Below are 18,241 nucleotides of genomic sequence, written 5' to 3'. Positions count from 1 at the left end.
ACTAAAATCTGTGGTCCTATAAAGAAGTTAACCAGAGAGTTAAATTCTTACCTAGATGATTCAGTGTATTCAGAGGGGCTACTTTTGGCAGGATTAGATGAAGTTAGGGAACTTGTTCATTTCACCTATTCCTTAAATGATCCATTTTTAAATGGGGGAAGGGATAAGAAGAGAAATCACAAATAGAAGGGGAAAAAAAGAAAATTTACATTCTTATGGGTTTGTTGGACAACTGCTTTACTGACTGTGTTTTCCAGTTTTGTCAGTACAGGTTTGAAATGAGAGTAGGAGAGAAGCTGGTTTGTTTCTAGGAGTGACCTACAGGTTGTCAAGGGATGGAATGTCACAAGAACCCATGCCTCATTGGTCCAGAAACCAGAGTTTTCCTTATCCTAGATTAGGGGATAGGACACAAGCTGAATTAGAAGTACCAAACTCCTTAGTGGTTCTTTGATTAACTTGAATTTTGACAGGGTAGAGGATTTATATATTGAACCTGGCATTGTGTTTAGTGTAGCACAGAGAACCGAAGATCACTTAATTCCATCATTCCCTCAGGTTATCATCCTATAGCAAAACTTGTAGAAAAAGCTCTTTATATTCATTTCTTCTGCTTTTTCACCTCCCTCTCATCTGTCAGCCTCTTACAATCTGGCTTTCATCCTCACTGCTCTCCAAAAGCTCACCAGTTATCTCTTTACTGATAAATCCCGTGACCTTTTCTTGTTTCCCCATCCTAGATCTCTCTAGGATTTGACATTGTTGACCGCTCCCTCCTGGATTTTTATGACACTGTTCATTCTACCTGTTAGTCTTCTTTGCAAGTTCATCATCCTTATATGGATGCACCCAGAGCTATCTATGCCTTGGGCCCTCTCCTTTTTTTGATCTCTTTAAGTGATTTCATCAGACCTCATGAATTCAGCCATAATTTCGGTGCGACTGCTCCCAAATACACATATCCAATAATTTTCTGTGCTCCAATCCCACACATCCAGCTGTCCACTTTACATCTCCATCTCAGTGTCTCACAATCATCTCCATCTCAACATTGTCCCAAAAAGAATTCATTATTTTTCTCCCTATGCCCATCCCTCCTCCTGATTTCCCTGTTTCTGTCAAGAGTACTATTATTCTTTGAGCCACTCAGATTCAAAATCTAGGAGTTAAACTCAACTTTTCACTCTCTTCCTTCTCCCATAACTGGTCAGTCACAAACTATTGTGTGTCTGTGTCTTCATTTGTAATACATACAGCTCTTCACATCACAACCAGAGTGATTCAGGTCCTCATTATCTTTCACCTGTACTTTGACAGTAGTTTCCTAATTGTTCTTCTGTGTGTGGTAGCTTCCTTTAAAAATGCATCTTTCACCTACCTGCCAAATCGATGTTCCTAAATCATAGGTCTGACATCCCCACTCCTGCTCAAAAAACTGTATTGGCTCATTGTTTTGAGGATAAAACACAAAAATCCTCTATTTGACATTTAAATCTCTTCATAATCTAGCTCTGCCCTGTTTTTTTTGACTGATTATACATTACCCCTACAGTCTGTAGTGCTCCATGTAAAGCTACTTATTTGCCGTTTCCCATACATGACATTCTGTCATCCACATATGTGCCTTTCCATTCTGTCCCCCATGCCTATGATACACCTTGTCTCTGCCTTGAAACTGCTAGCTCCTTTCCAGCCTCAGCTCAGATGCCATATTCCTCAAGAGGTGTCACTTCTCCATCAGATCATGATTGCGTATCGATCCTTCAACAAGTTATCTGTGAGCATGTTATATATCCCGCTAGTAGAGTGAAAGCTTTTTGAGCGCAGGGACTGTTAGTTTTGTATTTGTATCACCACCTAATGTCAATCACAGCAGCTAGTATATATTTAGTATTTACTAAAGTTTTATTGATTGATTGGTACTCTAAATTTTTCATCCAAGAGTTTACATTTTGAAGTGGTAAAGTAGGAAATAAAAGGTTAAATATAAGGAAGAAATGGACAAGTACTGGCCACTCTCTGGTGATCTTTGGCTTCTGAGAGGGTCTTAAGATGCATTTCTTCCCTACTTTCCTTAAAGGGTTTAACAAATATATGCTGTAGCACCTTAGATCTTCTCACTTGTAACGTGCTCTGAGTTTCAGTACTGGCAATTTGATCATAGTATGTATCACTCCAGGTGTTTTACTCCTAAAAATATCTTTGGCTGATGTTCATATTGGCTTCATTTTGCAGATAAACCGTTTCAGAAATAAACACAAAATTCATATCCAAGGAACCGATCTTCCAGAACCTATTGCTTCATTTCAACAACTTGACCAGGAATATAAGATCCACTCTCAATTACTCCAGAACATCTTAGATGCAGGTTTCCAGAGCCCCACGCCAATCCAAATGCAAGCAATTCCTGTCATGCTTCATGTGAGTCTGCTTATCTGGGCTTAATGACAGTACAACTCAGGCTAAGTGGAACTGTGCTCAGAATTGGGAATCTTAAACTTTTCATTTCTTGTTCTTGGAATCTCTAGTACCTATCTCTAGATAGAATCTCTATCTCTAGTAGTAAATTTTTTTGCTTGTCTTACTTTGGATCTCATTGTGTCCATTCTCTCAGAAAACATTGCAAGAGCATGCGTTCATCATAAAGTATATTATGATATAGGTTCTGATCTCTTGATTGTTTAATTATTAAAAACTAAAGCTTTTTGGGGCGGCTAGGTGGCTCGGTGAATAGAGCACCAGCCCCAGAGTCAGGAGGACCTAAATTCAAATCCTGCCTCAGACACTTAACACAAAAAACTAGTCATGTGACCTTGGGCAAGTCACTTAACCCCAATTGCCCTACCTTTCCCCTCCAAAAAAATTTTTTAAATTAAAAAAAAATTTTTTAAATCTTAAAAGAAAACGAAAGCTTACTATAGTGTAAATTTTTAGTAATGAATAACTAATAACAACAACAAAAGCTAATTTTATTCTCATGGCTACTGTGGATTTAGCCATAGAACATGTTTTTCCTTAAAGTCCACAGTAACTATTTTTGCTTTCATGGAATCAGACAACTAGGTGACCTAGTAAGTGTTGGGTCTGGAATCAGAAAGACTCAAATTTAAATCCTGCCTTGGACTTAATAGCAGTGTGACCCTGGGCAAGTTACTTTACCTCAAATACCTTAGTTTCCTCATCCGATAAAATGGAGAGATGTAGGGGCAGGCCAGGTGGCTCAGCGAGTAAGAGCACCGGCTCCAGTGTTGGGATGACCTGGGGATCGAATCCAGGCTCCAACACTTAGCACCACACCCAGAAATAACTGGCTGTGTAACCTTGAGCAAGTTACTTATCCGTGATTGCTTTAAAAAAAAATGCAGAGATGTTGTGAGGATCAAATGAGTAGTTTGTTAGAGATTATTTCTGTATAATTATGTCATGTAGTTGTCTCAAGAAATGTTTTTAAAATTCTACTTAAAGATTGTTTCTGTTCTATTTACAACTCAAATTACTAAAAGTATTAAAATTTACAAGGACTTTATGAGAATCATGTTACTATTTCTGAATTAATCAGACTCAAGACCCAGGCCCTTTTTTCTTTTCCTTTTGCCTCCTAATTTTTGCGTATCCCTTTATGTATTAAATTTTCCACCAGCTGGTGAGTAAAGACAGAAATCATTGGTCAGTTCTGCTACTTTGTTATAGTAAAAGGTTTGGCACAGGAAATTTAATTCAAAGGGCAAATTGAGATTTATAGCTTATATTTATTTCAATTATCTCTCCTCTCATTCTTACCCATTAGCAAAAGTTGGCTTTAGCAGTGATGTTTTGCTAGAAACTACTCACTTGTTACTTAACCAAACATAAATTATCTTTTGAGGGAACAGAAATAACCTTAAGGGGGTGGCCAGGTAGCACAGTGAGTAAGAGCACCGGCCCCAGAGTCCAGATGAGCTGGGATCGAATGGGGGCTCAGATACTTAGCACCACATTCAGAAATAATTGGCCAAGTAACCTTGAGCAAGTTACTTAACCCCAATTGCTTTTTAAAAAAAAAGAAAGAAAGAAATAACCTTAAGCCAAAAAGTGAAAATACGGATTTTCATAAAAATCTAGTGGAGCCAAGATGAAGCACACAGTATGAGAGGATACAAGGTTGGAGAAGAGATGTTACAGTTCAGTATAAAACATTTCAAAAAACTTGTGATTGGAAGTGTTACCTACAATTTTAGTCTTATTTTCTGTGGTGATTGTTGACATTTGACTAGAATCTGAAAGTCACCTTTCACTCAATCCAACAGACATTTATTGAATGCGTACTTATAAAGAAACTGATAGTCAATGAGAGGAATTCAGAGATGGATAAGATGTAGCCCTGAAATCAAGGAGCTTCAATTTAGCATACACATAGATAATTATAGCACAGAATTAGTGTATAAGTACAAAGAGAAATAGCAAACAGCCAGAGGTACAGAAGTAGGTGTGGCACATGGATAGAATGCTAGGCCTTAAATCAGGAAAACCTGACTTTTAACTCCTATCTCCACATACTAGTTGTGTGACCTTGGACAAGTCACCTACCTGTGTTTGCCTCAGTTTCTACAGCTGTAAAATTGGAGGTAATAATAGCACCTATTTCCTAGGGCTGTTGTGATGATCATAATTAGATAGTATTTATGAAGCTCTTAGGATAGTACCAAGCATATAGTAGGTTCTATATAAATGCTAGCTGCTATTATCGTTAATATTACTATGACCACCACCAGTGAAGTTCTGTGAACTCAGTAATAAAGGGATCTCTTCAGACCAAGGAAAATGGTCCTTAAAGATAAAAAAATTAGCAAATCTTTTTCTGGCTTTCATAGTATTCAGTGTATTTTTTGTCTTTAGGGTCGTGAACTGCTGGCTTCTGCTCCTACTGGATCTGGAAAGACCCTGGCTTTTAGCATTCCTATTTTAATGCAGCTGAAACAACCCACAAATAAAGGTTTCAGAGCACTGATCATCTCACCCACACGAGAACTTGCCAGTCAGGTAAGACTTTCTTCCTAGAAGACCATGTCTTTGACCACTCTCTTAGTGGTCTTACTTTGGGGAAATAGAAAACTTATGAGGGCAGAGTGTTTGATTATCCCACATATATTGTCATCACATCCAACTTCCTCATTCTACAAAGAAGAAAACTAAAGCCCAGAGAGAGGAAGGGACATAATTACCCAAAGGCACGCAAGCAAGTTATAGCGTTTGCTCCATTGTTCCTGCAAAACTTAGTGTTCTCTGTTCTTTTAATGGCGTCCTGTTCTATATGAGTAACTCACAGTGCATGAAAGCAATTTTTTACTCTCCATGTAATTCTTCCTAAAAGATAATTTTTTTTTTTGGTCTGGTTATTTATGAAATGCTTTTAAGATTCTCTGAGATGAAGGGCTACCCTGATGTTTAAATCACCTTTAAATTTCCACCCAAAAGTGAAACTTTTGCTTCATTTTGAAAAAGTAGGATTGTATAGGGAACCCATCTTTTCTTTTTCTTTTTTTTACTTTTTAGAGTGGGGAGGATAGGGCAATTGGGGTTAAGTGACTTGCCCAAAGTCACACGGCTAGTTTTTGTGTGTGTGTCAAATGTCTTAGGCCAGATATGATCCCAGGTCCTCCTGACTCCAGGGCTGGTGCTGTATTCACTGCGCCACCTAGCCACACTGGAACCCATCTATTTTTGATCTTGAAGTGAAGCATCTGCTGAAATTGCTCCAGTCTAGAAATTGCACAGTACCTTGCAGATGTTTGCAGAGAATTTGTCTTGTACTGTGTCTTTAATTCCTTGGAGATAGCTTTCTGTTCTGGAAGAAATGCCCTTCCCTAATGGACTTTGGAATTACCAAATGCTAAAATTCCTGACTAGTCTGTAGGTTTAATTAGGGTTTTGTCCAAGGGGTTCACAAGAATATGATTGATGGGCCTTTTTTGGTGGGGCAGATAATTGTCTGTTGTAGTGCCTTAGTGCTGCCTTTGTCTATTTCAGACTCATCGGGAGTTAGTAAGAATTTCTGAGGGCACAGGATTCAGAATACATATGATACACAAGGCAGCTGTGGCAGCCAAGAAGTTTGGGCCCAAATCAGCTAAGAAATTTGGTAAGAAATTTATTTGGGGGTGTGCAATAGGAAAGGGATTTTTACTCGTTTCTTTTAAGAGCTTATCATGCTAGACAACAGTAAATGAGGTCCTACATACACAATCGAGTTGTGTTTACAGAAGACGCCTACAAGACAGCACTGGCCTAAGCATAAAGACCTGGATTCTAGTCTCAGCCACATCTGGGTGTTCTTGCTATAGGATCTAAGGCATCATGATAGTATATGTGTGCTAAAATGTAGCCAGTATGGGTAGAGATCCACTAGGGAACAGGAACTTGGTGGCTGTTGGCCTGTTAATTTTTCATTGTTTGATTTTTTTTTTCCCCCAAGATCCTCATGAAAATTAAAGGTGATTAAATTTCTTAATCTGAGGTTGGATTCTATTTGTTTCTGTTTGCTTTTCCTATAGATATTCTTGTGACTACTCCAAATCGACTAATTTATTTGTTGAAACAAGATCCTCCAGGAATAGAGCTAAAAAAGTATGTGTACAGAGTGTGTTAATGAGTCCTTTTTGGTGTTTTGTATGTTTCCTTCAAATGGTCATTTTCAATCCTCAGGTATTCCTGAAATTTTCTGTCTATTCCCTTTCTGAAAGTGCTAATTTTTTTTATCATTTTTAATTATGTTATTATTATGAAGGATAATGTATCTCATCAAGCCCATTACCAAATACTTCTCAACTAACTGGTCACAGGAGAGGCCACTGATTCTCAAGTTGAGTTCACTTGCCCCCATATTTCTCCCCACATGGATTTGTCCTCTTCCTAGCAGATGTCTGTAAGGTAGGAAAGGCTCTGGTTTGCTTTTCAAAGGATCTTAAAGTTAGAGCTGGAACGGACCTTAAAGATCATCAAGTACAACCTGCCTCATTTTATGAGGAAGAAACTGAGGCCCAGAGAAGGGAAGGGCCTTGACCAAGGTCACAAGAAGTAGCAGGACTGCAACTTAAAACCAGGTCCTCTGACTCCACATCTCTTGTTCTTTCCCCTAAGTCGCACATCCTCCCTGCATGATGAAATAGTACTCTGTTGATTTGGGGACAGTGTAGTGCAGCAGAAAGCTGGGTTTGGAGGCAAAAAATACTCCTTTGAATCCTGGTTCTGTCACTTACTGTCTTTGTGTCCTTAGGCAAAGTCACTTAATCTTAGTTTCCTTCTTTGTAAAATGGAGGTCTTGGACTAGATGACTGCTAAGGTCTCTTCTAGCTACAACTCTTGGACTCAGATTTTTCCTCAGATCTACTTTGTTCTCACAGTAGCAGGTGCAAGTACTTGTTCCGTTATTAAAGAAGACAAGATAATATGTTAATTAATCATAACTCAGTCCCATTTGGGGAAAGGAGTAGACAGCAGGACAGAATAAAATAGCATTATGATGGTTACAAAGACTTAAGGGTAATGATCAAAATTCAGTGGTTATTTCAGAAATTTCTGAAGTGCACCAAGCAAAAGAATCAAAGGATCACAGATTTATAGCTAAAAAAGACCTTAGAGGTCATCTAGTCCAGGGCTTCTTAAACTGTGGGTCAAGAGTAGAAAAACTTTAAGAAGCCCTGATTCTAGTCTAAGAACCCCATTTTACAGAGGAAAAAACTGAGATTAAGTGACTTTATCTCTTAGTTCACTAACCAAGAATTCTGTTTTATCATTTCGTAGTGTGGAATGGTTGGTGGTAGATGAATCTGACAAATTGTTTGAAGACGGAAAGACTGGTTTCAGAGACCAGCTGGCTTTCATTTTCCTGGCATGCACATCTCACAAGGTCAGGAGAGCTATGTTCAGTGCAACTTTTGCACATGATGTGGAGCAGTGGTGTAAACTCAACCTGGACAGTGTTATTTCTATTTGCGTTGGAGCAAGGTAATTCCCCTGTTGCCACATTTTCTGTTTTTAATAGATCAATCCATTTTTTGCACATTGGAGCGATGTTTCTTGGCCTAAAGTGAATTAAGAATTCTAAGATATCCCTCTCTAGAGAGAGATACATTTTTTAAAATATTAGCTGGTTTTGTATATTGTATAGTATTCATCTCTTTGTGTGTTTTTCCACTTCTGTGGCCCCATCATATAGGCTACGAAAATGTGGTTCCTTATTGCCAATTTAGTTTCTTGATGGCTAACTTAAGACTATGAGGGCCACAATATCAGAAGCTCATCTGCCAGTGATCTACTTGTCTCCATTTTCCCCTTTTAAATTTCATTTGAGGGGCGGCCAGGTAGCACAGCGAGTAAGAGCACCGGCTCCAGTGTCAGAACAACCTGGAGATCGAATCCCGGGCTCAGACACTTAGCACCCACCCAGAAACACCTGGCCATGTAACCTTGAGCAAGTTACTTAACCCCAATTGCTTAGGGGTGGCCAGGTGGCTCAGCGAGTAAGAGCACCGGCTCCAGTGTTGGGACGACCTGGAGATCGAATCCTGGGCTCAGACACTCAGCACCACACCCAGAAATAACTGGCCGTGTAACCTTGAGCAAGTTACTTAACCCCGATTGCTTAAAAAAAAAAATTTCATTTGAATTGATTTTATACTGTGTCTCATAATATTAATATATCACTAATATCACATGAATGGGCAGGGGGGAGATGTGTAGCCATTAGAAGCTACTTTGCATCAAATAGTTGTTTAGTAAAATTTTGAGTTCTTTCAGACCATGATATCTTCCCTCAGAGACAATTTCTGTTTTTAGGAATTCTGCGGCAGAAACTGTGGAACAAGAACTCCTGTTTGTTGGATCAGAGACAGGCAAACTTCTAGCCATGAGAGACCTTATTAAAAAGGTATTTCTGGAGCCTCTTGCTGAACCTGGGTTAGAGTCACCAAGCCATGGACGCTAGGGAGAGAAGCATAATCATTTTTTGGTCATTTCCTTTTCCATAATCCAGAGTTGTGTTGGTAGAAGCCCTTTGAACCTAACTTGGCCTCCAGGGAGAGGTTGGTAGTTCAGAAAGTGATGGTAACAAAAGTAATGATTTTGTATGTTTATATAACTTTGCATTTTGAAATCACTTTGGCCTTTATCTCATTTGTCTTCCCAACTACTCTGTAAGGCGTGTAATGTATACAAGTGTTGTCAATTTTATTGAAGAGGAAAGTGAAGCTTAGAGTTTTGGTGCTAATAAGCATCACAGTAGAGCCTGGAGTCCAGGGCTCCTGGCTAACTCTTAGTCTGGTGTGACATTTTGCCTCATGATCAGTTTTCCTTCACCTTTTATATAGAGGAACCCAAGTCTTTGTCAGGGGTGTATACCACTGAGCAGATCTTTCCATTTCCATTCAATAAGATATGTTGATTATAACTTAGGCCCACTTGAGAAAAAGAGAGTAAACAGTAGGACAGAGGGGCAGCCAGGTGGCTCAGTGAGTAAGAGTACCGGCTCCCATGTCGGGATGACCTGGGGATCGAATCCAGGCTCAGACACTCAGCACCACACCCAGAAATAACTGGCCGTGTAACCTTGAGCAAGTTACTTAACCCTGATTGCTTTAAAAAAAAAAACAGTAGGACAGAACAAAATAGATTATGATGGTTACAAATACACAACAAAGACAGAAGGTGCTAATCAAAATTCACAGTGGTTATTTCACTACCATCTGAATTGAGGGCGAACACATTTAGGGCTTGAAGTGCCCCAAACAAAAGAATCATAGAGTCACAGATTTATAGCTGAAAGAGACTTTAGGGAACATCTAGTCCAGTGCTTCTTAAACTACTCATTCAACAGGTAATGATTACTGCATACTCAGCAGTGAAGGGGGTGCAAAGAAAAGATAAGATAGCACCTGCCTTCCAAGGTCTTAGCTTTTAGCTAAGACAAGATGTGCATTCAACAGTTAAGTAACAGTGCAGGACAGCTACATGTCCAAAAGAATGATGTAAACAAGAACTGTCATGGAGTTCAAAGAAGGTGGGAGGAAGTCATTGTGGACTGCAGTGATTGTTGAAGTTATCTGTTTCTTGAAAGAATGGACAGAAGAGAGGAGAAAGCTTTTCCATTTGGAAGCTACCTAAGGGGGAAGGAAAGGGAATAAACATTAAGTGCCTAGTATATGCCAGGCACAGTGCCAAGCACTGTGAAAATAGTATTTGTAAAGAGATGGTAATGAAAAAAAATGTCCTCAGAAGATAAAGGAGAGACTCATCTGGCAGAGCAGAAAACTTAGCATAACGTATTGCTCATGGTAAATGCTTAACAAATACTTGTTTCATTTATTCAGTAGTAAGAGAATAAGGCTGAAGAAGGATGGAGAGTCTTGCGTGCCAGGGCTTTATATATGATAACAGTTATGGACAGAATTTTATTTAAATAGGAGATCATTAAAGATTTTTGAGCAGAGGAATGATATGATGAAAGCAAGTTTTATAAAAGATGAGTTTGGCAGTAGCAAGCAGGATAGATTGGGAAGGAGAGAGATAATTTAGAAGCTATTATATTTCAGACATGTGGATTAGGGTTAAGACACCAGAAGTGACATTAGTTGGATGAAAGACACATTCTCAGGAAAAATTTATAAGATATGATAACTGATTGGCCAAGTGAAATGGAGTGAATCAGATCAGATATTTGAGACACTTACTAGCTAAATGACCCTGGGCAAGTAACTTAAACCTCTCTTTGCCTCAGCTTCCTCTTCTGCAAAAAGGGGGTGATACATAGCACTTACCTCCCATAGTTATGAGAATCAACTGAGATAATAATTGTAAAGCACTTAACCCATAGTAAGGGAGGAAATCCTTAAAAAAGGATTTAAATATAAATAAAGGAGATATAATCACATAATATGACCAAGTTAAAAAGATGGACAGCTTGAGTGCTCTACTGGCACCTCCTAAATGCAAAAGGACAGCTTCCAGCACTTGGTTGGATTCACTGGAGATCTATGTAAGAAAATGGGCAAAAATCATACAAAATGAGAAGGTGTAGATAGGCTATAATCTGTACAGAGGGAGGGTATATTCATACTGATGAGCTCAATCACTGAAATACTCAAGGGTTATATGGTTTGCAAAATACTTTTGGCACATAGCAAGCACAACATCGATGTTAGCTATTATTATTAAGAAATAATAAGACCTGTGTCTTGCTAACTTAATGGATAGAGAGGGAAGAGTCAAAGATGACTGATAGATTTCAAATATAGGTAGCCCAGAGAATGATTGGGTTCAGTGACAGAAATTGGGAGAAGGGCTGATTTTGACAAGAGGAAGGCAGTGAGTTCAATTTAAATCATCAGGTTTGAAGCTTTAGTTAGCTGTTCAAATGGAGAGGTCCTATCATCAGTTGAAGATAAGGGATTCGAGCATGGGTGAGAATGAGAAGATAGGCCTAGAGATACATATCTGAGAATCAATAACATGGAAGGGATATTTGAAACTATGAGAGAGGATCAGTTCATTGGGGGAAAGCATGTAAAAAGAGATGAACACAGGCTGTCTAGAATTAGACCTTGCCCAATTCCTCCAGGTAGGGCATTGAAAGAGGAAGAAGCAGCAGCCAGTAAATAGATGGAAAAGAGTAAACAGAAAGCAAGAGGAAAACCTAGGAAGTGAATTTTTATAGAACCCAGGGGAAATATCGTTTGAAGGAATGGATGGACAGAAGTATCAGATGCCACTGAAACCTTAAAGACAATAAATACTGAAGGTGAGTACAATTTAAGTGCAGCGTTTACTGAATTTATTTGAGGGACAAAAACCAATTTTATAGGTTTACAAGAAGCTTTGTAGTCTGCTGGATAGCATGCTAGACTTGGGAGTCAGAAAGCATGGTTTTAAATCTCACCTTAGACACTTAGTAGCTCTGGAGTCACAGACAAGTAACAGTTGCTCAGTTTTCTTTTCTCTATCATATAGATGATACTTGTACTTCTACCTAATAGGGTTGTTGTGAGAAAAGTATTTTACAAACCATACAACCCTTGAATATTTCAGTGATTGAGCTCTTCATAATGAATATTCCCTCCCTCTGTACAGATGATAGCTTGTAAAAGATTAAAAGATGAACCTTTTAATTTTGTGTGATTTTTGCCCATTTTATTTACATTTAAATACATTTCCTAGATTTTCTCCCTTAAACCTTTATATGCCATTCATTATAGCATCTTAGCATGATAATAGGTCATCTTTAAAAATGTGCTGCAGCACACTTGCTAATGCCATGTGTTGTCCCATTGACCATAGGGTCACTCACAATTGCATAATTTCCCAGCCTACCCCCTAACACTTGGGAGTTCTGGGACCAACTGTAACTGACTGTTGGTAGTACTCATACCAGATATATGAACACGAGGCAGCATGTTATAGATTTATATATAAATAGATATAGAATAGGGGGGTGGAGTAGAAACAGGACTTCACAACCCACAAAATGACAGAAAGAAGCTAACCTCCCGCTGAAGGCAGCCTGGCAGGCCGGCAGGAAGGGGCCAGCACAGTACTCTGGGAGCTGAGCCCAGCCCCACATGAGCCTCAGGGCGGTGGCCCAACCAGCCTGCAGCTATGGCAGTTTCCAGAATTATCAACCCATAGATGCCAAAGACAAAGTGAGAGGTCAGTGTAGATTTTGTGGGAATAGGGAGTTTGGGACTGTGGTCCGCCTTTTGCCCCTGGGGCGAGAAGTGGCTGAGGCGTGGCTGTGGTGGCCTTGCAGCCACCACCTCATGGATGCTTCAGAGCTCCTGGCCTGCAGATTGTAGGAGGACTAAGCAACCAGTCTGAAGTGTAATCGCTCTTGCTTTAACCTGCTTGGATCTGGATTGTGGTCTAGGGTGGAGGTCCTGGGGTATGTGACCAGTTTGCCAGAGTGTGTAGAGGATTCAGAGAAGGCAGCCAACTAATAGCTCCAGCAGCTGAGAAAACCCCACTGATTTGGAACAAAGCTCTCCTCTCTGGAAGCAGAGTTCTACTGTGGCAAAAAGCTTAAAAGTCAAGTAATTAAGTAGCAACATGAGCAAACAAGGAAAGCAGAGCAAACCATCATTAGACTCCTATTTTGGGGACAAAAAGAATCAAAGCATGGAACAGGAGGAAGACAACAAAGTCAGAACTCCTGCACCAAAAGCTTCCAAGAAAAATATGAGCTGATTACAGGCCATAGAGGAGCTTTAAAAGGATTTTGAAAACCATATAAGAGAAGTAGAGGAAAAATTGGGAAGAGAAATGAGAACAATGCAAGAAAATTACGAAATGAGAGTCAACAGCCTGACTGGGGAAAATAACACCTTAAAAAATAGACTAACTCAAATGGCAAAAGAGGCTCAAAAAGGCAATGAAGGGAAGAATGCCTTAAAAAGCCAAATTTGCCAGATGGAAAAAGAATCTCAAAAGCTCAATGAGGAGAATCATTGCTTCAGAATTAGATTGGAGCAAATGGAAGCTAATGACTCTATGAGAAATCAAGATGTTGTTAAACAGATCCAAACAAATGCAAGAATAGAAGGCAATGTGAAATATCTCATGGGAAAAATCACTGACCTTGAAAATAGATCTAGGAGAGATAATTTAAAAATTATTGGACTACCTGAAAGCCATGATCAAAGTAAGAACCTAGAAATCATCCTCCAGGAAGTTCTCAAAGAAAACTGCCCTGATGTTTTAGAACCAGAGGGCAAAATAGAGGGTGAAAGAATGCACCGATCACCTCCTGAAAAAGTTCCCAAAAAGAAAACTCCTAGGAATATTGTAGCCAGGTTCAGGAATTCCCAGATTAAGGAGAGAATATTACAAGCAGCCAGGAAGAAACAGTTTCAATATTGTGGAAACACAATCAGGATAACCCAGGATCTGGCAGCTTCTACACTGAGGGATCAAAGGGCTTGGAATATGATATTCCAGAGGTCAAAGGAGCTGGGATTAAAACCAAGAGTCACCTACCCAGCAAAACTGAGTATCATGTTTCAGGGGAAAATATGGTCATTCAGTGGAATAGAGGACTTTCAAGAATTCTTGCTGAAAAAACCAGAGTTGAGTTGAAAATTTGACATTCAGATACAAGAAGCATGAGAAGGTAAACAGGGAAAAGAAATCATAAGGAACTTATCAAAGTTGAACTATTAACATTCCTACATGGAAAAACAATAATTGTAACTTATGAAACTTTTCTCAGTAGTTGAAGGGAATAGAAATACATATATATATGTGTGTGTGTGTGTGTCTATATATGAGGGTATATGGGCATATGAATACATATGTGAATGTGTGTATATATGTTTACAGGTATACATAGATAGAGGGCACAGGACCAATTTAACAGGAAGGGATGATACTTAAAAGATGAAATTAAGAGGTGAGAGGAATATAACGAGAGGAGATGGGGAGAGACAGAGTGGGGTAAACTATCTCATATAGAAGAGGCAAGGGAAAATGGTTACAATGGAGGGGAAGAATAGGAAGGCAAAAGGGAATGGGTCAACCTTATTCCCATTGAATTTGGCTTGAGGAGGAAATGAAATACACACTAAATGGGTATCACCCTCCAGGAGAGTAGGGGGGGAAGGGGATGAGAGGGGGGATGATAGAAGGGAGGGCAGCGGGGGAGGGAAGTTGGAAGCACCCACTTTTGAAAAGGGATGGGATCAAAGTAGAGAATAAAACAAGTGGCAGGTGGGATAGAAGGGAGGGAAATATAGTCAGTCTTTTACAGTATATGCTATGTTATTGTTTTGCATTAGCCACACATGTACAACCTATACTGAACTGCTTATCTTCCCAGTAAGGGTGGGTGACAAGGGAGGAAAGGAATAAATCTGGAATTCAAAGTTTTAAAATCAAATACTCAAATATGTATATATACTATTCTTAATACTATTTTACATGTAATTGGGAAATGAGATATACAGGCACTGGGGCATAGAGATCCACTGGAAAAGTTGAAAGGGGTATGGGAGAAAATATGGGAGTGAGCAGATTGGAAGAGGGGATATCCTGTGGGACTGCTATTTTGGGGCGGTGGGTAGGGGAAAAACGGGAAGAAAATTTGTAACTCAAAGTCTGGCAGAAATGAATGATGTAAACCAGAAGTTAATAAAGCATTTAGAAAAAAAAAAGATTTATATTTATTTATATCGGATCATCTGTTAGATCATCAAATAGATGTAAGCTTCTCACTGGTAGGAGTTGTATTTATTATTCTCTTTGTATCTTCAGTGACTAGCATAGTATTAGTACCTTATTACATGCTTGTCCAGTTAAAATAAATTTAATAGTGCAAAGTCTTGCTAACTTAAAAAATAAAAGGTGAGTCTTTTTGAGTTTACAAAAAAAAAAAGAGAAGCATCAGAAGGTAAACAGGGAAAAGAAATCAAAGTTGAACTATTTACATTCCTACATGGAAAAACAATCATTGTAACTTAGAAAACTTTTCTCAGTATGCGAATAGTTGAAGGGAATAGAAATATATATATATATATATATATATATATATACATACATATATATGCCTATATAGGAGGGTATATGGGCATATGAATACATATGTCAGTGTGTGTGTATATGTGTACAGGTATATATAGAGGGCACAGGACCAATTGAATAGGAAGGGATGATACTTAAAAGGTGAAATCGAGAGGTGAGAGAGGAATGTAATGAGAGGAGATGGGGAGAGACAGAATGGGGTAAATTATCTCATATAAAAGAGGCAAGACAAAACTGTTACAACGGAGGGGAAGAACAGGAAGGCAAAAGAGAATGAGTCAACTTTATTCTCATTGAATTTGGCTTAGGGAGGGAATTACATACACACTAAATAGGGTATCTCATCCTACAGGAGAGTAAGGAGGAAGGGGATGAGAGGGGGGATGATGGAAGGGAGGGCAGGCTGAGGGGGGAGGGAAGTTGGAAGCACCCACTTTTGAAAAGGGACAGGATCAAAGTAGAGAATAGAACAAGTGGGGGTGGGATAGGATGGAGGGAAATATAGTCAGTCTTTCACAATATATCCATTATGGAAATGTTTTGCATAGCTACACATGTACAACCTATATTGAATTGCTTATCTTCCCAGTAAGGGTGGGTGACGAAGAGGGGAAAGGATCTGGAATTCAAAGTTTTAAAATCAAATGTTTAAAAATATATTACTATTTTTATTATTTCACATGTAACTGGGAAATAAGATATACAGGCACTGGGGCATAGAGATCCACCGTGCCCTACTGGAAAGTCAGAGGGGGGGATGGGGGAAGATATGGGAGAGAGCAGATTGGGGGAGGTTATATTCAGTGGGATTGCTGTTTTGGGGTGGTGGGTAGCGGAAAAATGCAGAAAAAGTTTGTAACTCAAAATCTTGTGGAAATGAATGATGTAAACTAAGAAAAAGAAACTCAAAAAATAAATAGTGAATAGAAGGCTGGAATTTGGAAGACCTGATTTCAAATCCTACCTCTACTAGCTTTATGACCTTGGGCACTTGAACGGTCGTTTGGGAAACTATAATATTCTGGGACTTAACATAGTTACCATAATACCATCTGCAAAAAAGGAGTCTAGAAAGACCTCACTATCTACAGGGAACCCCTCCTCTGTTTGAGGCTTGTAATATATCCTCTGTGGGAATGGTAAAACACCTTTAGTGGGTGTTCATTTCCCTGTTTCATGCCTCATTTGGCAGTAACCAATCTATGGTGAAATGGTGTTTTCTCTGAGTTACATTTATCAAGGACTCTTGTATGATCTTAACATTTGAGTGAGAGACTGTTGACAGAACTTTTTCATGCTTTTATGCTTCTACCAAGTCAAGTGCTTATTAAAATATAATACACAGTGGGATCCTATATTCTCTGAATCTTTAGTCAGTTGCATTACTATAATGATGTAGTCTGCTGTAGGGAATCATTTGAGAAAGTCTTCCTGTTTCCTTATCATATTTTCATCAAGGATGTTCTTGAAATATATGTAGGCCCTCATAAAGACTGGAAAATAGAATATCAGTCAGGAGTTGTAATCACCTTTTAGGTGTCATCTCATTTTTCCTTCCATTCTTTATATATCTTTCCCTTCCCTAAAAAATTATTTCAAGATCATGCTGCCTCCAACACAAATTTTCCTCTGTGTTTGCTTGGTTTAACCCAGCCTTTCCAGCTTTATCTTCTTTAGTGTCATTTCTACTTCTTACAGCACATTATGAACTCATTTTAGTGTCCAAATATGCTATTTTTTCATCAACGATACAACTTAATCTTTAAAGAAATAATGACAGATTTGTTCCATTTGTGTTCATTTGTTGTCATCCTGCCTGTTTTGTCTATAAGTGCTATTATTAGGATGTACCTCATTTGGGTCTCATATCAAGCTTCTTTATACTTATTTTCATTTCCATTGCTTTATATTTAATGCAATAATTTTGTATTTAAGCTGCCATATTTCTCCACAGTGTTTTATGAATAAGTTAGTTGGGGTGGCTAGGTGGCACAGGTGAATAGAGCACCAGCCCTGGAGTCAGGAGGACCTGAGTTCAAATCCGGCCTCAGACATATAATACTTAATAGCTGTGTGACTTTGGGCAAGTCACTTAACCCCGATTGTCCTACCTCTCCCCCCCACCCCCAAAAAAAAGAAAAAAAAATTTAGTTTGCTTTGTGAATGTGTTGCCCTTGACTGGAATCTTTCTCTGCTTGACTTAGAAATAATATATTTGTTGTCTAAGGTGATTTCTGGGCTCCTAGGGCTTCGTCCTTGTGGTGGTGCAACTGTGTTACCCTGTAAAGGTGAAAGGATGGGTTTTGTTTTTGTAAGAAGAGAATGGGAGGTAAAGAAATGGTGGCATAGTGGGCATAGGCCATTTGTTGGAAAAGTGTGACAGTGAAAGGATATTTGACAAATTATTAAAAGTGTGTGGTAGTTGTAGTTTCATATTGTGAAACATTGACAAATTATACCCTTGATTACGGACAGCTACTTGGGATAGAGCCGATGGGTTGGAGTCAGGAAGGCTTATCTTCCCAAATTGACATCTGGCCTCAGACACTTCCTGTGTGACTCTGGGCAAGTCACTTAACCCAGTTTGTCTCAGTTTCTTCATCTCTCAAATGAGCTGGAGAAGGAAATGGTAAACCAATGCAGTGTCTTTGCCAAGAAAACCCCAAAATGGAATCACAAAGAGTCACAACTGAAAAAAACAACT

The 18,241-nt window shown here is 39.0% G+C and overlaps 1 protein-coding gene and 1 pseudogene across 2 annotated transcripts in view; both read left to right on the top strand.

Moving 5' to 3' along the window:
* Window positions 1-18,241, top strand: part of LOC138153746 (heat shock cognate 71 kDa protein pseudogene) — a 572,612-nt pseudogene that overhangs the window by 511,809 nt on the left and 42,562 nt on the right.
* Window positions 1-18,241, top strand: part of DDX52 (DExD-box helicase 52) — a 31,756-nt gene that overhangs the window by 4,027 nt on the left and 9,488 nt on the right. For both annotated transcript variants that reach the window (XM_069078062.1, XM_069078063.1), the window contains exons 4-9: window positions 2,236-2,421; window positions 4,876-5,019; window positions 6,007-6,118; window positions 6,531-6,603; window positions 7,780-7,983; window positions 8,815-8,905. In XM_069078062.1, the coding sequence (XP_068934163.1) occupies window positions 2,236-2,421; window positions 4,876-5,019; window positions 6,007-6,118; window positions 6,531-6,603; window positions 7,780-7,983; window positions 8,815-8,905 (810 nt within the window). The remainder of the gene's footprint in view (window positions 1-2,235; window positions 2,422-4,875; window positions 5,020-6,006; window positions 6,119-6,530; window positions 6,604-7,779; window positions 7,984-8,814; window positions 8,906-18,241) is intronic.

This window comes from Petaurus breviceps, unplaced genomic scaffold (genome assembly GCF_028583685.1).
Source record: "Petaurus breviceps papuanus isolate PSGF00001 unplaced genomic scaffold, PetGlider_PUasm1.0 91023, whole genome shotgun sequence".
In the NCBI taxonomy this organism is placed as follows: Eukaryota; Metazoa; Chordata; class Mammalia; order Diprotodontia; family Petauridae; genus Petaurus; species Petaurus breviceps.
This window is presented reverse-complemented; position numbering and strand designations above follow the sequence as displayed.